Below are 24,350 nucleotides of genomic sequence, written 5' to 3' on the forward strand. Positions count from 1 at the left end.
ATCAGTATTCCAGAAGTTCTTCCTTGAGATGATTTTCAAATTATTTCATAATATTTCCTACGGTACTTCTGAGCAATTACATAGTTCTGAATATATATATATATTTCAGATATATATATATATATCTGAAATAGCTAAACATAATAACAACTACACTTGTGTAGTTCCTAGAAAATAAACTGAACAATTCTAAAATTTCAATTATGACTGGATTTAGGCAATAGTAAGTATTTCATTTCTATTTTCCTTCCCTTTTCTTTCTGCTCCCCCTTTTCCCTTCTCCTTTCTTCTTCCCTCTTTCTCCCTCTCTTTCATCTGTAGTCCATGTGTTTTAATCTGAATGAATGGCCCCCACAGGCTCATGTGTCCGGTGGTGCTGTTTGAGAGGTTGTGGGACATTTAGGAACAAGAGTCCTGCTGATGGACGTATGTCCCTTGCAGAAGGTTTTGAGGTTTTATAAGCTGGCCCCATTTCTTGTCTGCTCTCTGCTTTGGGACTGCTGATGCTATGTGAGGAGTGGGCCTCATGCTCCTGGCTGCTATCACTTCCCCATCGTGACGGACGCTGGAACTGTAAGCCAGAATAAACCCCTTTCTCCTCTAAATTGCTTTTGTTGGTGTCTTAACACAGTAACAAAAATTGAACTAACACAGTATGCATGTGCAAGGATTGAATCAAAGCACATTTTCATCTATATTAAAGAATGCACACGTATACATGTATGTGGAGGACAAAGGACTAACTGAGTGAGGTACTGTTCACCATTTTGTTGTTTTGGACTCTGTGTGTGTGATTTTATTTATCAGTAAAATATTCTAGGTTCCACAAATGTGAAAGATCATACAACACATGTCTTTCTATTTGGATGACCTCCAGTTACATCTATTTTCCAGCACATGACACAGTTTTATCTTTCTTTGTGGCTCAACAGAACTCCAGTGTGTATAAACTGCATTTCCTTTATCCATTCATTTGCTAATGGGTACACAGTCTGGCTGCCAATGTGGCCATTGTGAACAGTGCTGCAAACAACACTGTGTGTAAGTATCTCCTGAGGCCCATCACACTGGAGCCTGTCAGGTACCTACTTACAAGTGGTATATATAGCTGGTCACAAGAACTTCCACACTGACTTCCACAGTGGCCAACAATTTACGTTCCTCCAACAGTGTGTATGAGTTCCCTTCCCCACATCCTTACAGGCATTTGTGACAGCTTCTCCCTGACAGCTAAGAATACTGAACACTTTTTCAGGTATTTGTTGGTGATATGTACGTACTTCATCTGAGGCCTGTCAGTTCATTACCCCATCTATTGATTGGGTTGTTTGGTTTTTGATTTTTTAAATGTATTCTAGATATTAATCCTCCATCAGATGCACAGCCAGAAGAGTTTCTTCTACTCCTCAGACCAGTTTCTTCACTTGACTGTCTCCTCTGTTGTAGAGAACTTTTCAGTCTTATGCAATTCCCTTTGTCAACTGTTGGTATTATGTCCTGGACAACTGGGTCCTCTCTGAAAACCCTCGCCTGTCCTCCATCAGTGCTCCTATGCTGTCCTCTAACAGTTTCACAGGGCCAGGCCTTACAGTAAGACCTTTGACCCGTTTTCAATTATTTTTGTACATCATGAGAGATAGCAATCCGGCTCCACTCTTCCGAGTGACTTTCCCCAGAGTCCTCTGTTATAGACGTTATTCTCCAAGGTCTGCTTCTGACATCTCTGTCACACATCAGTAGCTACAACTGTGCATATCTGCTTCTGGGTTCTCAGTTCTACCCCCATTCTTCTCTTCTCTCATGTCGGTACCAAGCTGCTAATGCTTTCTACATTAGCCTTTTTTTTTTTTAAATCATTAGAAAAAGCTATCAATCAATCTTCTCGTTCTATAAATCCAATACCTTCAGTTTAGCTCATGCAACTCACACAGATGACGGTCTCTCAGTCATCATTTTGAATAATTTCTTTTAAGGTTGAATGCATTGGTTTAGGAATTTTTCCTGGAACTCCTGGTTCATAAAATACTACTATCGTTAGTGTCAGCAATGACTGAATACCACACTGTCTTGAGATGTCTATGAAATGGCCTCTCATTCCCCATCTCCTTGCCATACCACAGATATAGGATAAGGAAGGCTAATGATAACAACCCCCTTTGGTTTTGCTTTTTTTCTCTCTCTCCACGTTCCCTGTGAAGTCCTTAATTCCCTTATTACAACAACCACAGACAGAAAACACACCCAAGACTTGCAAAGATCTACCTACCCAGAGTTGGTCATCATGTCCTGGAGGGCTCTTCTTAATGAAAGCACCATAGTATGTTGCAATATTTCTATGATGAGAATATTTCTTCAGCATATTTATCTCCAGTTTTATTTCTTCCTCTTCATCCTTAAGGGAAAAAAAAAAAAAAAAAAAAAAAACATGGCTTTTGAATGATTTGATTTCCTCCCACACAAACAAAGGTAAAGTGACAGGAGAAACACAGGCTCCCTTCACTCTCAGCTCACCCTCCTGCAGGTGACTACAAGACAATAAAGAGAGCGACCACCAGTGTGCTACACAGCAGGATGGACCAGGGCGGAGTTCCAGCCTGCTCCTCTACCACCCTGTGACCTCAGGCTACTGACTCTACTTCTCTGAAAGGCTGTTTGCTCAAGTAAAACCCCACCCCAGTGTTAAACGGTAATTTGACTGCTACTATTTCAAATGATCATTAAGAAGGGCTATTTTCTTTTTAGGAAACATTTATGAACAGACTTCAGATGACAACACATGTGTTCCAGGTGTTGTACAAGGCTCCTCTCAGAGGCTGACCTCCTTACACAGGTTGTTTCAGACTAAGCTCTTCCTTGCGTCTGCTGTCATATTAATAAGCAGCAGGAAAAGAAGAGAAGATGGGGAGAGGAGGAAGAAGGAAACAGACAGACATGTAGGCACAAAAACTTGAGTCAGTTGTCCTGTGAATGACAAAGGGAGAGGGGTCATAGTCTCCGCCTTTCTTCACACTTAGGGAAGAAAGCGCAGCAATCAGCAGGGACATTTTATTTTGTTGCCCGCTACACACACTGACAAACTTCCTGTAAGACAGCAGATTATGGAAGTTCTTGAAGTATCATCCAAATGAAGGAAAATTAGAATTAAAGCGAGAAAACTCTACTTCTCTGAAAGGCTGTTTGTGTGTGTGTGTGTGTGTGTGTGTGTGTGTGTGTGTGTGTGTGTGTGTAGGACTTGAAGTGAGAGTCCAGTATAACGGGTAAATTCATGATAAAAATCTCTAAAATTCCTTCTGCACTCCATTGTTACAGCTTCCTTAGATTTCTGCACAAACACACCCACTCGACATTGACGTTCCTCCCTTTTCATGGAATAACTTGAGTAATACACAGGTGTGTACACGCATGTCCAGTGAAGCATAGTAAATTACCCACAAGTGTGTGTGTGTGTGTGTGTGTGTATGAGTACAAGCACAAGGTATGAAGATACCAATTGCTTTAGGCTAGCATCTACAGAAGCTCTCTTAAAGCCTCAAAAAATATATTAGACTTTATCACTATTATACTCTAAGATAAAAGATAACTATCACTAATTAGATATTAAAGAGAAGACCAAAGGAAATGGAAAAGGAAAAATACTAAATATAATTTCAGTTATATATTTTACTTTAGAAAACAAACACCTCAGAAGGTTTGCAGTCATCTTAAAGTAGTGAATCTATGAATGGCAGATTTCCTACTGGGTATTATTACCAAAAAAGATATGATAAATCAAAGACACAGATATTAGGATGTTACAGATGTTCTGCAAATACAGTCATCTTATAATTTCCATAGGAGACAACTGTCCACAAGGCAGCAGAGTAAGCTGTCCAAATATAGTGTTCTACAATGATTCTCCGCCCTGTAGAGGAAAACCATACCAAGTGCATACCACTTCAACAATTGACTCAATCATGGCCGTGTTCAAAGCAGCAATGAAAACTGGGACAATAATTATGGCTATGGTAATTATCTTAATTCTATACAAACTAACATTTAACTTGGCTAATTTAAGAAAAAAATGATTCTATCTAAATTTTTTCTTCAAAGGAACTTTATATTAAAACAAAAAGTAGTATGAACAAAGGCAGAAAGAAATATGTCTCTAGCAAAACTAAGAATTCTCAATTCAAAGAAAGGCTTTAATTGTGTCCTTTACCTATACATGCACACTCATATGTACAGAATAGTATATATGAGACATGAGAAGGTGGCGAGTGAGCTGGTAAGGAAAATTTGGGATCTGCTCTTACAAAGCCATTCAATGCCTCTCCTGGAACAAGGTCCACAGCTAAACACATGATCCAAAGAGCAAAAATTCCCGTTTCTTACATTAGCTGTAGCCAGGAGATCACAGCAAAAACTAAAGATCAAATCATTTTTACTTAAACAAAAAGAAATAAATAAACATATAGAAATTTGGAGTACATTAAAAAAAAAAAAACCACACCTGGCTGTGCAAGCCCTTTGAGGCCCCCTCGGTCTAAATACAGAGTTGCAGGCTGGGGATACACAGTGAGATCTTGTCTTTAAAGAGCATACATGTACAAAACAAAAAGAGTACTTTCAGCAGGCAGGAAAAAGCTAAACATTACCTACAGTTCACTGGTGCAGAGCTGTCCTCGTTCAGAGACATGTTTACCCATATATCCCTCACTCCCACCTTCTTCCACTCTCCATCTCGGTTGATTTTTCCCAGGGTCATTGTCGCATCCCACTACACAAGGGGTTGGTTCTGCTTCTTGGCAGAGAATAAACAAAAGCAGCTCCCTGAAGAGTAATTAAGAATCAGAAGAGTCTGACTGGCTGCAGTGCACTTTTCCTTTGAGTACCAGAAGGCAATTCTTCTAGGATCTAGCTGTTCATCAAATGCTTCCAAAGGTACTTGATAGTTCCATAACCCACTGGTTAAAAACAAGCACATATTCTCATTATAAGCTTAAATTCAGTACTGTCCAGTGGTCTGAAAATGTTGAATATGTATACTGAGAAATATGATTGGTGGGTTTTCATTGCACTGTTTCTTCTAATTCTAAACATCTTTAGAAAAAACACACTACTGGGGCTGGAGAGATGGCTCAGTGGTTAAGAGCTCCGNGGCAGTTTGGATGCTCACCTTACTAGACCTGGATGGAGGTGAGTGGTCCTTGGACTTCCCACAGGGCAGGGAACCCTGATGGCTCTTTGGGCTGAGAAGGGAGGGGGACTTGATTGGGGGAGGGGGAGGGAAATGGGAGGCAGCGGTGGGGAAGAGACATAAATCTTTAATAAATAAATAATTAATTAATTAAAAGACTTTTGCTTTTTTAAAACTTTGATACTTTAGTTGTGTTTAGTAGCATAATATTCAATCCCATACCAGTTTACCACCTTTGCATCATTTCTATATTCTGCGTCTTTGCTCCTAATTGTCTCAAGTTGAAACAGCCCCTTCCACTTTGTACTTGTACAACTATGGGCAAACAAGAAGTATAATGTTTGAACAACTTCACAAAGTCCATGGATCTAGAATTCAGTAATTTTGATTCCTAGTGCTACTCTTATGATCCACAAAAATATATTTAGAATTCTGAATCTACCACTAACTAATAGCGTCATTAAGTGAAGCACTTTATGCACCTGTGACTCCAAGCACATTATAATTGCCTTGTATTTAAGCTTATGGTGCATTAATTTTCTCCACAATGCATTTTCACCACGCCAATATAGTTTTGGGGCATATGCGGAACAATAATTAAAACTCACATTCCAATGGATTAGTTTGATTCTGTCCATTTGTGATTAGACTTCTTCAAATTGTTTTCCAGTTACTCTGTGAAGGGTAATGTTGACAGTGGTCCACTTATTATGGCTGTTCAGATGGGGATACAATTTCTTCAACTGAGGACCACTACTTCAAGTAACAGGAACTCTTCTCTTTTCTTGTTTATCATTTCTTTCTTTGTGTATTTCGAACTTTATGACTCACAAGTAGAGCTCATCTTTTAACAGTCACTAAAATAGATGACTAAGAGAAAATGCATAGGGCTGGAGAGATGGCTTAGTGGTTAAGAGCGCCGTCTGCTCTTCCAGAGGTCCTGAGTTCAATTCCCAGCAACCACATGGTGGCTCCAAACCATCTGTAATGAGATCTGGTGCCCTCCTCTGGCGTTTGGGTATACATGGAGGCAGAAAGTTATATACACAATAAATAAATATATCTTAAAAAAACACACTAGTGTGTTCTGTAACTATGTTCACCATCACAAGACTCACACTGTAACACCTTTGAACTGGGCTGGGAAGCCTGGAATCCCAGCATCTGGGAGGCTGAGGCAGGAAGACTATGCAAGTTTGTAGGCTATATAATGGGACTCATCTCAAAAAGAGAAACTGGGTTACGTCTTAGTCAATGAAATACAAGACCTTAAGTGCACTCAATTCAACAGTAGCCTTTCTAGAGGACTGATACATCATCTAGAGAGAAAGTGATCACATTCATTTACTTGCCAAAATATGCCCTTGAGGTCTTAAGGAGTCAAATCCTAAGCCATAAGAAACTCGACTACAAAGAATATTGAGAGGAAATCGTGGTCTCTTTTCCAAAGTACTGTTTTAGGATGATGTAATGTAATGGATCCTCTGAACATCATCTCTATTGTTTTTGATTTTAAAATAGATGACTACTGCATATCTAATAAAGACATTCTCCACCACTTATTGTCATTTACTGACTTATTATGAAGGCCTAGCCTTGGAGGAAAAAGCATCAGAAATAGAGATTTGCCAGTGGACTTTGAGCCAATTACAACTAGAACCTAAGGACTAATACTGAGTATGCAATAATCTACATTTTCTTTAGACTACAGATATAATGAAGCAAGTTTTGAGTTTCAACTTCCCTTTGATCATTGGTTTAAAGTAAGGTTCACGGTTAGAAAGACAGCTCAGCAGTTAAGAACACTGGCTACTCTTCCAGAGGATCCTAATTCTATACCCAGCCCCCACATGGAGGTGCACGACCATTTAGAACTCTAGTTTTAGGGGATCCAATGTCCTTTTCTGGCCTCCATGGTGACCAGGTACACATGTGGTACACAGACTGTATACACATAAAATAAAAAACAAATGTTTTCTTAAAAATTAAGTCTGGAGCCCGGCAGTGGTGGCGCACGCCTTTAATCCCAGCACTCGGGAGGCAGAGGCAGGCGGATCTCTGTGAGTTAGAGGCCAGCCTGGTCTACAAGAGCTAGTTCCAGGACAGGCTCCAAAACCACAGAGAAACCCTGTCTCGAAAAACCAAAAAAAAAAAAAAAGTTTGGTAGTCTTATTTCAACATTTATTAGATACATACACCACCACCACCAAAGTAAACACTGTATTTAAGTAGAAGATACAGCAGTAAACAGGCAGTAAACAGACTTGGGGCCGGCATTTAAAAAATAGCTGAACTGACAAAGCGACACAGAGAAAGTTTATACAACACCCCATGTGTCTAGTTTAGAGTCCAAATTACTGTGTCCTTCATGCTCTACTTTAGGGGAGCCAAGATGATCGCAAATAGGAGGATCTGAAGGATGGGGTGGAGGCTTCTTGGAGCAAAAGGGAAGAGGGGCTCTCTTCTGGTTTCCTGCAATGAGGAGGCAGCTGCTGACCCCCCCCTTAGTGAGTTAATGCAGCTGGTGCCAATTAGCATTTTGGCCTCTGACCAACAGGAGCAATTCTCAGAGAAAAGGTCTTTGTCTGGAGCTGGGCTATGACAGTGGGTGAGCTTTCAGTTGACTATCAGAGGATTGGGGGCTGGGAGGAGCCAACATCTGCACAACATTAATTTGCACAAGCAGCTATGGGTTGTAAATGAGTCAAATGAGAAGCACTGCCCACTTCACCATCTGAGCACATAGGGGTGCAAATTATTACTTTGGCTCTTTGTCTTTTAATGGCCCCTTGGGTGGTGTTCTGAAGATTGTTTTGCAGTGCCTTGAGTATGTTAGGTAAGCGCTCTACCACTGAGCTAACATCTACAGCCGTTTTTTTGTTCCCTTGAAATATGCTTTAACCCTTATTGTCTCAGTGCTATCTCACTCCACTGATGGTAGGACAGATCAGAGACAGGCAGACCTCCGGGATGCTAACTGGGAAACAAGAGGACTGAGAAATGTTCTGAGTTTACCACCTTTCCACCTGGCTTCTTTACAAATTTAAATATCAGTTATTGACAGTTGAACAAATAGAGGGGCAACTGGTGGTCTTTGCAAAACTGGAGAAAAACACTGGTAAAGTGAGACCGTCTCCTGGAGGATTTCTGCACTAAGATGTAAGCATGTTCCTGAAAAAATGAATGGTTTACAGTCAACTGCTACTCTGCTCTTCCTTATGGCTGCAAGCTGAAAGAAATTAAGATGTTTCAACTTACAGAGTCCTGGTAGATCTGAGTGTATTACTCAGTTAAAGTCAAGTTAAAGGGAGCACAGACTCAACTAAGTTTAATTTGATTCAAACATAAAAAGTTACACATCTTAAATTCACCATTCAACAATATGTAAATGAAGAAAATTTTACAGATTCTAGAAGAGGATAAATTTTAGAACAAAATTAAGATTATGGAATCAGGTCACAAGAATGACAATCTTCAAAACTAACATCCTCATCCAAATCACTGAATACTACAGTAAAAACTCATGAAAATTAATATAACCAAAGTGAAAATCACATAGGCACAGAAGCTTGCTCAAGATATAGAAGAAAAACACTCTTTTGAACACTCTTTTTATGTAACTGAACCAGGGTGTTTCTTCTGGTAATGGCCTTGGCCTTGAAGCTCTTCTTTGCCTAGTGACACATCTAGTCAGAACAGCCCTGAGTCTTCTACATCCTTTCTCTAACTAAGTTTGCCCCTTGCTGAGTGCTTCAATGAGACCTTATTAGTCACCTGGTTATCGAGCAGTGTGATTAAAAACAAAACAAGTAACAGCACGAAAGAATGGGACCGACCTCACAGTGAGCAGAACCCTTTCCTTCTACACCAGCCCTCATCCAGCACTCATCCGTGAGCAGCCTTGGGGGACTGGTGCCCCTATGAACACGATGAAAAAAACACAGAAGCCCAAAGCACACCTCCAAAAGGCACAGCACATGGTGATTTCCATCAAGTCCCAATAAAGCACTATTTTTCTAGGTTCTTGAACTAATAGATTGTTCCAAAACTTAGTGTCAACACCCAGACACCAAAGTCAGTCCCAAACTATAGGGCAAAATACCATAGGTATAAGTGTTTCTAATGATACAACCTCAAATAACACAAATTTATTTCCAAAACCAAACTGTAATTACACTTCAATGTTTTAAAAGTGATTTTACATCAACGTTTTAAAGGGCCCAAACTGTTAAATTATAAGAACAAAAGGGGAGGGAGGGGATCCAAGATCTAAAACACCCAGAAGCTAGCAAAGCAGTTATGACCTTGGCAACAAATGCAGCTGTCCATAATGCAAATGTGCTATAGACAGGGTGAATGAGTACACAAAAGAGAGGAAGAGGAGGAGATCCTACTACAGACCATCTCTAGGTCAGTTTCTTCTTTAATCTCTTAATCTTCTACATGGCCATGTAATATTTGGCTAATTTTGAAAAACTTATGGTTTATGGAACAGGAATGTGAGTCCTGTGAGAATTCAAAAGAACTTTGTCAGTTCTTAAGGTCTGCTCCATGTGTGTCTCCCATCCCTAATGTTGCACGGTTCTGCCAAACCTAAGACCCTCATAGCCTGGCTAGGACTAGGCCAAAGGCACTACAAGGCCTCAGGCTTGTTCTTTCTTGTCTGCTGTGACCTAAGTCATTCCCAGTAAGAAGCAAGGAAAAGGCTCATCATCCTGTCTTAACTTCTGACTGCCAGAAGCTCCCTTATAGGGAAAGAGATAGCTTCAGGCCATCCAGACACTGCAGACTTTCATGCCAGTGACAAATTCACGAAGCTCCCCATACTACATTCAAGAAAGAAAAAAAATACTGTGTATGCTGAATAGTGGTGTTTAAGTCAAACAAACACTCAAGTGCAGATTGACAAAGGGAAACTGCAAGGGAGTGATGGGCAGTACCCGTGTGTGACCTCAGGTCTCGGGAGCTCCTGCTTACTCACTTGGCATGCTCAGATACAGGCTATGCTCTGAGAAGTATCTGCAATTAGAAAGAATATAGGGAGGGACATCTGCTCCTGGAAGAGATAAAGTATCAAGGGCCAGATGATTTACCCTCCTACTAAAATTAAACAAATCCTGAGGAGGCTAAGACACCAGGTAAGGATGGGCAGTTTCCTGCCTTAAGGAGAGAGTCTAGACTAACCAAGAACAGGAGACTCAAATGGAACAAGAGGAGCCTATGAGCTCAGGGAGTAGAACAGAGTTTGGAAGATCAGCAGCAGCCACATGAATAAACGTCCAGAGAGGAGAGAACTGCACAGATGAAAGCTGTGGAATATGGAACCCTTCTCAGGTTACAGGAGAGCACCGCCACCAAAAAACCACTTGGGGTATAAGAAGAATCCAGTCTTTACCAGGCACCTGTGAGCAGAAACCAGCCCTCACAGAGACAGGAACCGTGCAAACTGCCACAAACCCAACTGAACATCATCCCACAGGACTCTGAAAGCCATGGTCTCAACAGAGGAGAGGAATTAGTCATCGACTAGATGCTGATCCAATCCCAATTTATGGTAATTAACTGAACCCCACCTCCACCCCATGCAAAATCAAGAATATCAAAGCATAAAATATTGTGAATCCAAGAAGGTAGAATTCATGGTGCTGATCTAACTAGAAACTGCCAGGTAAAGAAATTAGAACAAATAACCACAGAAGAGAAGGGGATAAACAACCAACAACCTATTCCTGTTGGTTTTGACTATTGTGCTTGTTAGGAACATGCTCCTGAAATAGCATCACGTGGCTTGAAAGGGTGTGCTACATTAACACAACCTGATTTACATGTTTCAGTTCCTCCAGAAAGAATGACAAAGAAAACCCCACAGACCATCTGCCTCCACTTACCTAGCGCTGGGAGAATATAACTGTCTGGACACAATCTCACTATGCGGATCAGACTATCCTGAAACCCACAATCTTGCTGGCCTTAACTTTGATGAAATCAGAGGCATGCAGCACCAGGAACGAATCATGATATTTAATAAACATTATTATCACACTTAGGAAAGAAAACCCTCCTTAAAATTAATGTACCAAATCACAGCACTTTAGTGATTTTTGTTGCGTATCAACTACTAACACAACAATACAGAACCAAAAGTACAGATACCATGGAAACTATTAGACAGCCCATACTGCAAGCAATAATAAAGTGATTTTTAATTCTGACTTTAAAAGTACTAGCAAACAACCAAAGATTTTTAATTAGTTTCTATTTTTACTATAACTGCACAACTTCTTTTTCCTGCCTAAGATCCTTCCCACTTATCTCACCCCTCCCCACTTTGTTTCCCTTCAAAGTCATGGTCTTTTTCTTGGATATTTTTACACACGTGCACACAACAAAAATTCGTGGTCTTATTCTTTACAGCACCTGCCACCACACACAGCAATGGTGATGTTTTTACTTTATAAATAACATGAGCCAATTCCTTACACTCAAGTTTCTTTACATCCAAGATAGGGGATCCATTCCAAGCAGGTGAGCCTCCCAGTATTATAAATAATAAATTAGGTTAGCATAAAAATATTTTTACAGTGTACAGCACATAGCAAATATGTGCTGTGATTTTAACTTCAATTACCTTTGCCTTTTTACATTCCGTTCCTACAGCAGCCTGTAACAAAAGCAAGCACTGTTGAACACAGGCACAAATCCTCAGCATGGCCTTCCTGCTAGCAGCAGTGGGCAGACAGGAAATCTAAAACTTACTGCTGGGATGAAGCAAGAAGACAGAGTAAGGATGACACAGGTCAAACCAGCCAATGTCAGTCCTGCTTTATTTCCAATGGCCAGTTAGGCTAATCTCTTGCTAACAACGAACAGCAATTTGAGTCTTAACTATATATACTGTTACTTCTATTCATACAATCACACACACACACACACACACACACACACACACACACACACAACCCTGCAAGTGTTCCTTCTTAGAAAAACAGGAAAGATGACTATAATCTACCGATACCAAAGAAACTGGTAAGGAAAGATAATTATGTTTACCCAGTGTTGATGCTAGTCCTGCTCAACAGTGCTACACCAGGGAGTCCCACTACCATGAACTCTACTGCTGCCGCTCCCTTAAATGCATGCTACGGTATGTTCTGAACACACCGCACAGCTGTGTTGATACTGAACACTGTGTGTATCTTATCAAAGAATAGTTGTCCTTTCAAATGTGATTTTAAAAGATATATATAAGACAACTGTTTTAAGATGTGAGATTTTGTTGGATATAAAAGTAAACTTTTACAGGATTCGCATGATCCAATTCAAATGGGCAAACAAACTATAACTTGTGAAGTTTTGAAAACAGAAGTTGGTAAAGCCTACTACTTTACTACTTCATAACCCACTAGGCACTGCAAGAAAGCTGTATAGCAATTACTGAGAGTAAAAGAAAAACAGACCTCTACCTTAGATAACTAGGAAGGGAAGTGACTGGAATACTGTTTGACGATGAATCATAACACAGAACTCCAAGGCAGCCGATGGCATGCACATTTCAGTCTGGTCTAAAAGCGGCTCACTAACCTGAGATAGGCTCTTTAGTCCCTTCTTCCTCCTATTCTGAAGTCATGGCTACAGTGCAAGTACACAGACAGACAGAGGCAGTGGAACTCTCTGGAAGAGAGGTCTGAGAGCAGAACCTCAGAACAGCTCTCCGCCAGCAGACGAGTGATGCCACCCCCTAATAACACAGCCATCTCTCCCCAGAGACCCTCTCTTAGCACTCTACATGACCATAAAGCAAAACACATGGTGAGAGTTTGTCTGGAGTCTCCTGAGGTTGGCCAAGTCAGAACAATTGTTTTAAAAATGGAACTCTCGCAGGAGACAAGAAACAGAACTCACTTGTCAGAAAGAGGACCACCTACTATCCCATGCCTGCACTCAAAGTAGTGGGACGGCAGAACTGGGTTTTTGCAACAAAGGAAAATTAAATCTATCACCATCATACATACATATACACACACAGGGAGAGGGAGGGAAGGAGGAAAGAAGGAAGGAAGGAGACCAAATGACATTACCTCCTCAACAATACATACTGGTTTATAGAGCCTAGAATTTAAGCCAATTAGTTATATGCCGAAATGACTATTCCCCAGTCAAGACCCTGAAAGACCATTACAGACTTAAATTCCTAAGTAAAAATCTGCCTTGTTCTTCCTCCTCCCACCAGTAATAAACGAGAAGTGTAAGAAGATTGAGGAGACCATGTCACTTTCCTTGCCAGCCTTTTAAATGCATTCTCCTGCTTGCTGATAAAGTATTTTCAATTTCCATGTTCACACTGAGGGTCAGCTTCACAGGGAGTATGCACGGGGCAGGGAAGGACACTATGCAACAAACATCAACAGACTCTGCAGCACAGGGACAGACAACAGCCACTGGCTCCCCAGGAAGATGAAAACAGACAAGAGACTGAAGATGGTGCTTGAGATAATCTTACAGCATCAAGTCATCCAGAACATGACTCACAGCATCTAGAATGAAGCAGACACGGAGGGACAGATGGACACACAACACACACACACACACTCCTACAGGTCAGAACAATTATATTCACGCTCAAGCCCACACTAATGAACCTATCAGACAAAGCAAACGTGTAAGGAGCAGAGGCTGCACCCCGCACATTCCGTAGCTCATCTTTCTATGAAACACTACAGTCTGGCCTAAAATATGGCAGCAGAGAAATGCGGCTTCTGTTTGCAGTCAGCTGACTAGAATTAGACAGGCTGGGAAAAAGAAGCAGCTGACCACTCTAACGCTGAGCACATAGCTCATCAAGTTAAGTGACTTCACTTAAGATTACGTCCTTGATTACGTGAAACAGTAAAATATTGAGATAAGAACAACCCACCTCATCCAATGCAAGAACTAGTGAGGTTAACTATTACACATTAACCATGGGCATACATGAGCTTAATATAGAAAAAAATAATATAAGCACATACATGTGTACTGTATAGTTTTAAAAATGTTAATTACATAAAGAAAATACCCATGGTGGTATTGAGGGAAATTATTCTTTCTTTTTGTTTTGTTTTGTTTTTTGAGACAAGGTTTTGTGTATCCCTGGCTATCCTGGAACTCACTAGGTAGACCAATATGGCCTCAAACTCAGAGATCTGCCTGACATTGTCTCCTGAGTGCTGGGATTGACGGTGTGTGCCGCCACCACCACCCAGTGAGGGTAAATTTTCTAAAGACCTTTTTAAAAATGTACAAGAGTTACTAAGAAAACATCTCTTATTAATTAATAAAGAAATAAATAAATTAAAAAAAAGAAAGAAAACATCTCTGACACAGCAATTCTCAAGAAATTTAATCCAAACCAAATTCACCCTGAGTCTAACAAGCTTCACTGGTAGATGAAAATGCCCAGTTGTCTTTGGAAGAAAGTATGTCTGCCCTATGTGCCCCCAGGGCACCGGAGGTCTGTGCCTACACTCCTCCAACTTCACTAATGCATCTCCCCACACCCATGCTCATCTTGCTTTGTAGTCTCATGCTCTAAAATAACATGGTAAGGAGAAAGAACAGAATAATGGAAGGATAAAGACAGATATAAAAAAAATTTAGTCGTACAAAATACGTTGAGTAATTTTTATTAATTTATTTTACTTTAAAAAAAACTTGAACTAAAATATGTAGACATCCAATCTGATTGTGAAGTGTTCATTAACACTAGACACATCCTGCCACAAAAAGTTTTTTAAAAAAATAAAGAATAAATGTTCTACAGCATAGTTAAACTATTCTAGTTCACTGCAGTAGCAAACATGCAATAAGAGCACCGAGAGGCCTTAAAATATCTTCAGCAAATAGTGTTTTCGGGGCTGGAGAGGTGGCTTGGTTAAGAACACCAGTTGCTATTCCAGAGGACCTGGGTTCAATTCCCAGCACCCACATGGCAGCTCACAACTGTCTCTAACTCCAGTTCTGGAGGATCCAGAGCTCTCTTCTGGCCTCCACTGGCATACATGCACATGGTACAGACAAATGTGCATGTAAAATAAACATACACATAACATACAATGATAAAGTAACTTTTAAAATGGTATTTTAATGTACTGAGAGAGAACAATGAGGCAAGGACGCGTGGCTTATCAAGTAAAAAGTACTTATCTAGATGCTTTAGCCCTGATAAAAAAGCCTGCAAGATCGGAATTATTTTTCCATTTTATATACAAGCAAACTGAACGTTATCTTGTTTAATCCTGAGTAATCTTCTAAGGAATGATGTAAGATTGCCTGTCTCCAGGAGAAAGCAAGGACATGAACATAAAATACTAGAGGTTCACAACTGTAAACTCAACTTGGAAGGTACTTATGTTCTTCAAATGGATGTCTACAGGTAAAAGGCTAAGGCATTTTCTATTCATTCAGCGACAAAGTCTTTGTCTTCTTAACAAGGTCCAGCCTATTTTATTTGGGGCAATCTTCCTGTCTCCAAAGTTCTGGAATTATAGACATGGTCAATTTAATAATTTCTTTTCTTGGGACATGAAATGTAAGTGTCAAAGTATAAAGAACATATGCTACTATTTATGATTGTTAGCATTTCTGGGGTTATTTTGTGTGTGGTGGGGTGTTTTGTTTTGTTTGACATAGGGTTTCTCTTTGTAGCCCTACCTGTCCTGGAACTCACTCTGTAGACCAGGCTGGCCTCAAACTCAGATATACACCTGTCTCTGCCTCCCCCACGCTAAGATTAAAAGCCTGCACCACTATACCTGGTGATTGTTAGCATTCCTAATTAATTACAATATCTGCAATTATAAAAAGGATATGAAAATAAGATTCATTTTCTTGGCCAAAGAAACCAATATTGTATGCAAGTAATTAATGGTGCCAACCATTGGAGTCTTAATGTGAAATGTCTTTCATAAGCTCATGTGTCTGAAAATTAGACCCTAGTAGGTGGGCACTATTTAAGAAGATTATAAAACCGTTAGGTTTGCTGGAGAGAGTAGATAAAGGGGGTGAACCCCGTTCCATTTCCTGTTCATATTCTGCTCCCCTAGTACCCCATTGCTCTTCCTCAAATTGTGAACCACAGCAGACCTTTCCCCTTCTGTCACAACACACAAGGGTGCCTGGAGGAAATCAGCGCTGAGAAGTCAAGTCATCGCTGTGGCTAATCTGACCGTGTATGACAGTGTGTGACGAATCCATACACTCTGGGAACAGGTTACCCAGGAGGAATGAGAAGTTCGCTGTGCAGGTGAAAACCCCTATAATGTTATAAACAATGCTTACCAGGGCATTTCGGTCAGAATATGGAAGACTAGAATGCATAAAGAAATGTGACAGTGGTGTCCTAACTCATAATGTTTACCCTTCAGGGAAAATAAGGACTCTTAGGAAGTCAGACAGACGCCATCAAGGCTGAACACCATCACAGAATCTGGCAGCATTATGTTCATGTCCCAAGACACTGAATAAGGACGATTTAAAAGTAATGGACTGATATGTTTGGCAGAGGGGGTTTCAAGGCAGGATAGCATTCAGGCCGCAGCAGTTATTATCACTTTCTCTAAGATCTACAGGGAAATAAAAAAGCAAATGGACAGAAGATATAAACAATGGGCAGTTTGTTGAGAGAAAGGCCTCAAACAAATTTAACTTTGCAGCCATGGATCTTCCTGGAAAGAGACTAAAATGGCGCAGTCTCCTGTTCTGTACTAGAACAATAGGAAAGGGACCTTAAGGGCACAATCCCACCAAAGTCCCCATTTGCTATGGAACAATTCTTCTGAACACTCTGAAGATTTATCACTCAAATTTGTTTAATAAAAAGGTGACTGGCCAGTAGCCAGGTAGGAAGCATAGGCAGGACAACCAAACTAAGGATGCTGGAATGAAGAAGGACAGAGCCAGAAGAGACACCAGCAGACACAGAGGAAGCAGGACATGTAGAAAATAAGGTAACAAGCCATGAGTCACAAAGCAGAGGGTAAATTAGAAATGTGTGTTAATTTAAAATGTTAAGAGTGAGCTAGCAACAAATCTGAGCTATTGGCCGACCACTTATCAGTAATATTTTGAGTGGCTATTTGGGTGTGGCCGCCGGCACAGGAAAGCTCCACCTAAACCCATCTACAAACTGAGAGTGCTCAAGATGGTCCTTGATATTGAAATCAGCTGCCGAGGAAAGTGCACCAGAGGCTGTTGCAAACTGTGGTCCAAGGAGCCAGGCTTGACCCTAAGCTAACAGCAGAACGTGGCAGTATCAACCACATCAGGTATTAAAAAAAAAGAAAAAAAAAAGAAAAAGAAAAAAAGACTGAGGGGCCCTGAAGTTTTCTGCCGTGATTTTGTAGAAACACTGAGGCCAAGCAATGTGGCAGGCTTTGGAGTGACTTCAAGGAGGCCCTGAGAAGCCAGAACGTGAGAGTAAGGCCCAAATTGCAACCAAACCTCAGGATTGGAGGGGGTGGAACCATGGACAGCGGCTGAAAAAAGCTGGAGGCAAAGAATGGAGCCAGCCAACAGAGGCTGTGTGTGCACAAGCAGCAAAGGCAGAAGGGCTACCCAGCCCTTGGGAGAGCCCCAGGTACCTGACATGGAGCTGTAGGATTTGGTGTTTGTCCTAATGGGTTTCAGTCTTGTTTTGGTCTGATAATTTCTTACTATGTCCCAATTCCTCCCTTTTGAAAGTGGAATATTTATTTTGTGGCATTATATAATTTCTTTGATTCTATGTGAGCTCACAGTTAAGCGCAAACTGTCTCAGAAAACACTTTGGACTTTTGAAATGCTTGACATGTTAAGTCTATGGGGACTATGTGATTGGAATGGATGCGTTTTGCATTATGTAATGGCCATGGGTCTATGGGGAACAGGGACAGAACATTGAGGTTTGAATGTGAAATGTCCACCATAGATTGGTGTGTGTGAAATCCTGGTCCCCAGCTGGCCATGGTGTTTAGGACGCCTCAAACATTCTCCTAAAGTTATTTTTTAGGTCATTTTCTTCTGCTTCATCTATATTTGGTTGTTCAAGTCTTGCTGTTTTAGGGACACTAGTTTTTATTGCTGTCTTGTTGCTCTTTGTGGTGTTGAATGTATTCTTGTCTTATCTACCCATCTTTTCCTTAGACTGGTGTAGCTGGGACTGTCAGTATCTCTGGTGATCAATCTTCCAGGTGCCAGTGGATCCTAGGCTCAGATGATTGCTCCTCATAGTGCAGTCAGGGCCAAGGTTCCAGTCAGCCCTGAAGGTCACTTGGTGTTCCTGAAGGTTGCTCAGAGCTCCTGGGGGGTCGATCTGCAATGCTGAGGTTCATTTGGGCCTGTTTCCAGAGTAGTTGCTTGCTTCGGGCTGCTTCCACTAAGGTAGCTGCCATGGGCCTGCTCCAGCAGAGGTCGCTCCCTTGTTGCCCATTCCTTTCTTGCTCCTTGCTCTTTTCTTCTGTTTCTTCTCTCTGCCCGCCAGCCCCGCCTATCCTCTCTCCTGCCTCAATATTGGCCATTCAGCTCTTTATCAAACCATGGGGTGTTTTAGGCAGGCAAAGTATCACAGTTTCACAGAGTTAAACAAATGTAAACAAAAAATGCAACACATCTTTGCATCATTAAACGTTCCACAGCAGAAACAAATGTTTACGCATCTTAAAATAATAGTCTACAACAGACTCATGTCCAAACACCCCAGAGCAGAACGTGAGTTCTTGGTTGGTTGTGTCCAGGTTCTTCACATAACCAAGTAAACTGGGTGAAGCAGGCCTCCATTTCCCCACTCACTGCAGCCGGTGCTGGAGCTGGATTCACTCAGGCTGACAATAGTTAACTGAGGGATAGAACCATGCCTTAGTCTTCCCGCCCATACCATTCCTCCCTTCTGAGTCTGCAACAACCATTAAGTTTCCCCTAACAAGTCACAGTCTGATTCCCCCCCCCCCCGGTCCCCCAGGAATTAGCTTTTGCAGCATTTTGTCCCTGAGATGAAATAGAGTGGAAATCAGACAGAACCTTCCTATCCAATGACATCTCCTGCTGGAGCTCGAGTCGGGTGCGAAAGCTCTCCTATGTGCCTCCCAGGTTCCAGCCAGGCCTACAAGTTCACAGGCAAAGCCTAGAAGATACTGATGTTCAGGGCAGACAACAGCATGTTCTCCATGCAGCTGAACATGGTCTTCTATTCATAATCTACACTTACTCTAGATCCTTTCTGAGCCCCAGGCTACAACAGAGGTCAGTACAGGAAAAGCACATGTAAGAAATATTACTCAATACAATACAATGTACTCAATGACTGATTGAAGGTCGGTTCTTTTTAAGGGTCACACTCTGGTTTTCACTTTACTGGAACACATGAGCTTTACACTAATTATTTTTAAAGAAACCCTGAATATACTTGTGTCATGCATTTGCCAACTGTTGCCTTACTTTTCAGGAAAGAAAACACACAGTTGGTATGTAGGTTGGTGGTACAGCACTTATTTAGCTAGGACACACAAGGTCCTCATTAATCCCCAGCATAGAAAATAACAACAAAAATAATACAATACAAAAGCATCTAGTACGTGTATAAGTTTGCATGTACTTTATAGATGTTCTCACAGACACATGATTGGAAGAGAAATATACCAAGGCATACAGTGGCTACTGTAGAAAGGTGGAAGGATGTACCTTTCCTTTATATTCTCCTACATATTACAATCTCTTTCTCTGGTGACCACGCATTGCACATTTACCAGACTCTGCCTTAGATAAGGAGGTCCTCCCTTGAAGTCTGAGGTGTGGAGGCAACATACCAGGAGGTCACAGGAGCTATTCAGGAAGCACAGCACAGGCTAAAGACACTGAGCCCTAAATTCTGGATTTATAAATATCCAAAGCTTAAGGCTTGCTTTTTTTTTTTTAGTTTTGTTTTGTTTTTTTGTTTTTGAGACAGGGTCTCTTTATATGGCCCTTGCTGTCCAGGAACTTGTTATGTAGGCTGGCCCTGAATTCATGGAGATCTATCTGCTTCTGGTTCCTGAGTGTAGGGATTAAAGGTTGCACACCCATGCCTGGACCAAAGTCTATATTTAAAATGGTATCAACAAATCTAACAATAAACCAGTCAACAAGTAAGTTTATAAATATTCAAAATTCCTGGGCTCCAGGACACCATATCCCAAGATAGCAACAAGAGTCACAGGGACAGGAATAGGGGCTTCAGCAAGAAGGTGCCACTGCCTGCTCCAGTCTCAGAGAGCACTTCACAAATGTTTAAATCACACCAAGTTAGAATGTACTACTCTTTCACTGTTCTTTCAAATGTTTATCTGAGCTGTGAATAGGGGGTGGGGCACAGAAGCAGATAGATCTCCAAGTTCAAAGCCAGTCGGGTCTACAGAGTGGTTCCAGGATAGCCAGGGCTGTTACACAGAGAAATCCTGTCTTGAAAAATAAACAAAAGAAAACCAAAAAATTTTAGCTGAAAAGCATCTAGTTTTCCACTGAGTTATACGCCAAGGTAGGATCCTACATACATATAAACTGTCCATAACATAATTTGTTAAGCAGATCTTTTGGATATCAACCAAATACGTTTTCCTCTTAAAAGTCTCCTTATGCTCTCCGACAAAGAAAAGAGGGCAGTCACCTACTGCCACACCTTCAAATATTTGTCAGATTCAACAGATGTCTTGTGGTCTACCATATTTTCTAATTCCAGCTCACAACCGTGCAGACTGGAGAGGTACATGCTGTTTGAAAGCAGCAGAGAGGTCAGAGAACACCTCACTAGATTACTGGTGGCACACTGAACTCAGTGTAGCCATTAGCATCCTCAGTAGATTCCAGACGATTTGATGTAAAGACCCCCCACCCCCCAGCTCCTCACACCGTATGTCTATCTTAGGAACTAAGCATGCATTCTGAATGCACTCAAACAGGCAGGCCCCTGCATGTCCACGTGTGTGGACTCACATTTTGTTTGGCTCAGTTCTCTTTTCCCATGTAAAGCTGCACCATAAATCCTCAATCATTTCAAGAACTATCTTTTCCCACTAAATTTTGCCAACAATCTACTCAACGTTCTAACAGATGTTTCTCTTACAACCCCTGGGAACTTGGATGGATGTTTTCTTCTCCCGTGATAAAATAAAGAAATAGCACAGGTGTAGACTACTACCCTAAGGGAGGCTTTCCTTCACTCTCTATTCATGTGACCTCCATGATCCTGCCTCCGATTTTTCCTATTAGTGAGGATGTTTCCAATTAGACTCCATTTTGTAGCCAAGGATGACATCACAGGGAGGTGTTCTAGGACGGCTGTTTTAAAAAAAATAATAATAATAAGCAAATGCTACTGACTTAGCTACCTGGGGACCATCTGCAACAACTCAAATATGTCAACTGGCCTGCCGCTGGACCCTGAGCACCAAATGCCACAGCAGAGCCATGTGCTCAAGGGATCACAATCTCCAAACACAGAAAGGCTTTTTACTAAGGCAGGAGTTAACTTTAAAGTCAAGATCCTTTCATAAACATACATGATCCAACCTTACCTCGGTGACATCCATAACCTTGATGGCCGCCAGCTGACCTGTTTTAACATGTCGACCCTGAACAAAGAGAAAAGAAAGACGGTTAGTACCAACATTCTGGACAGTCACCCAAACAGAATGGCTGAAGTCTCTCACACAGTATCTCTTCCCTATGCTGGTACTCTTACTAATAAGAGAAGTTCAAATGAATTTGAATAAAACATCAATTCTTTTTCTTCTGGTTTAATCCAAGGTACTTAAAATACTTCTGTTAAATTTATGTATACGTGTGCCTCTAAGTTTCATGCATTCAGGGGTCATGAAGGTCAGAAGAGGGCATCAGATCCCCCTACAACTGGAGGTAATGGGGGTGGGGGAGTCTGAGCCACTATGTGGGTGCTGGCAGCCAAATGAAAAAACCATCTCTCCAGTCCTCCAATCAACTTAAGGAATGTGTTTGTCTATATATCAGGGTCACCAACCTTTCCTTCAATGGCCAATGGATGGATGGATGGATGGATGGATGGATGGATGGATGGGTGGATGGGTGGATGGGTGGATGGGTGGATGGATGAAGCTCTAACTATTTATTTTATGCCATAAATGGGGTAGTTGCATTTTCCTAGTGGAATCCCAATAGTAACTACTTGATTTCACAAATTATAAAGAATGTCCTCTTTAAAATCTTCCTACAGCCCCAACAGTCAATGCAGGGAGTATAGAGGCTATATTCCAGAGTAAAGAACGTATACAAAAAGATTCAGAGGCAAACAAAATAACTGTCACAACTATAATTTTTGATCTAGGACCTAAAACTGTGTTGCTCATTCATGTCACTCTGTATTTCAAAAAATCTGGTATAATTCTTCTCTCTCAGGATGGGTTTGGTTACCAGCCTACTCTCTGCAGCAAAGCCTTGCTAGCATTTCTCAAGGCAGTAACTAGGAACCACCCAGCTAGCTTGTATAGGAGCTACTTACGGATGCAGTGTTTACAAATGGCCCTTATGCAACTGCGCAAAGCAGATATAACACCCTCACATTTCCCAAGGTCTGTCTATCTGTGGTGTCATGACAGAAAGAATGAATTTATAACATCAAAGGACAACTCTGTATTTACTTATGAAATTTGTGCAGAAACTCGCGTTACAACAAGGACAAAGCAGTCCCTGAAATGGTACCATCTGACAACTAGTAAGTACACTGTAATTAAACAAGAACTAGCATACTCGGCAACCAGTAGTGGAGACATGTTTCAGACTGGTGTATGAGCTCCATGGAGGATGGGGTACCGTAGTGATACACTTCATAGCATTGTGAAATACAATAATCGAGATGCAAAAAATACTGTGGGGCACTTGGGCAGTGGTCAAATATAACCGAAGATGACTCTATCCCCTCCATCAGTAACAGCATCAAGTATCTCCCATGTGACAGCACAATCGCAAAGCCAAACTGTGCTTTTCTTGAATCCAAGAAGGAAGAGTACACTTAAGACACAGTGTGACCTCACCCTGACACCGGCGATAGAAAGAGTACGATGATCTCCTCCCACAGAGCCCTCAATCTTTTGGCCTTTCTACGGGGGCTAAAAGGCTATTTCCAGATCACTGCAGCAAACTTCTCACTGCTGGAAACCAGGTGATGGTAGAACACACCAGGAGTTGTTTGGGCTTTCTTCTTTTTGAGAAGATAGGTATGTAATGCTGGACTGGCCCAGATAAAACATAGAGGAGGGACTCTAAATCTAGAAACCACGAGTCTGTCAAAACACTCTCTCTCCAAAGACTGACACCATGTCATCTTTCTTTATCCCAATTAAGTAACAATACTCTACCAGTGTCATTTCATGACAGTCTGCCTGACTCACAGTAACCAGAATTACCCCTCAGTACAGAACCTCATAGCTTTTGATTCACTTTTGCTCCCCCACCCCCCCAGGAAAATGAATGTCTTCTTTTAAGGGGGGGGGACGAGGACTGGTAGAGATACAGGCTAAGGAAACGACCTATTTTTCAACTCCCCTTTGAGTTTCTGACCCAGTCAAAATCACCACCTTGCACTTCCAAATATACAATACACAACACATGTTCCAAGGAAAATCACACTATGTAGCTTTAAGATTCAGGACACCATTGCAGCCTGCCTGTACCTTTAGTGAAGTTTGTCCCTGTTCTGTGGGAAGCACAGAGGAAATAACATTAAGGGAAGCTTTTAAATCCCAGTGAGGAGAGAGATGTGTAGGCAGAGGTATATGAGGTCAAATTCAAAGCCCATGTGTCTCTGAAACTTGTATTGGGCTTTTGTTTATTCCCACAGTTATCTCACTGTCCAAAACTGCTTAACGACATAGTACCTGCTCAGAGAAATGGTAATTTGGAAATGTGTGTGTGTGTAAATACTGTGTTTACCCAATAAGAAAAGCACTATTGGGACTCGATAGTAGAACTGCCTGACAGTGAGAAACCAACTGTTCTCCTTTGCTAAAAAAGGCAAAAGGGTAGGTTTTTAGGGAGCAATAACAACCTGAAAACAATCGATAACAGAGTAGGCCATGGGTTCCCTCCTGAGAACTGGAGCTGCACACAATCTTTCCTATATCCCGGAACAGACATATAGGTGGCCAAAAATGAAAGG

At 41.3% G+C, this 24,350-nt stretch overlaps 1 protein-coding gene across 47 annotated transcripts in view; it reads right to left on the reverse strand.

Moving 5' to 3' along the window:
- Positions 1 to 24,350, reverse strand: part of Map4k4 (mitogen-activated protein kinase kinase kinase kinase 4) — a 141,320-nt gene that overhangs the window by 56,240 nt on the left and 60,730 nt on the right. For all 47 annotated transcript variants that reach the window (XM_050134546.1, XM_050134543.1, XM_050134549.1 and 44 more), the window contains exons 3-4: positions 21,736 to 21,792; positions 2,267 to 2,392 (exon numbers count right to left, since the gene is read on the reverse strand). In XM_050134546.1, coding sequence (XP_049990503.1) covers positions 2,267 to 2,392; positions 21,736 to 21,792 — 183 coding nt within the window. The remainder of the gene's footprint in view (positions 1 to 2,266; positions 2,393 to 21,735; positions 21,793 to 24,350) is intronic.

Source organism: Alexandromys fortis, unplaced genomic scaffold (genome assembly GCF_014885135.2).
Source record: "Alexandromys fortis isolate MF-2015 unplaced genomic scaffold, M_Fortis_MF-2015_v1.1 scaffold_20, whole genome shotgun sequence".
Lineage (NCBI taxonomy): Eukaryota > Metazoa > Chordata > Mammalia > Rodentia > Cricetidae > Alexandromys > Alexandromys fortis.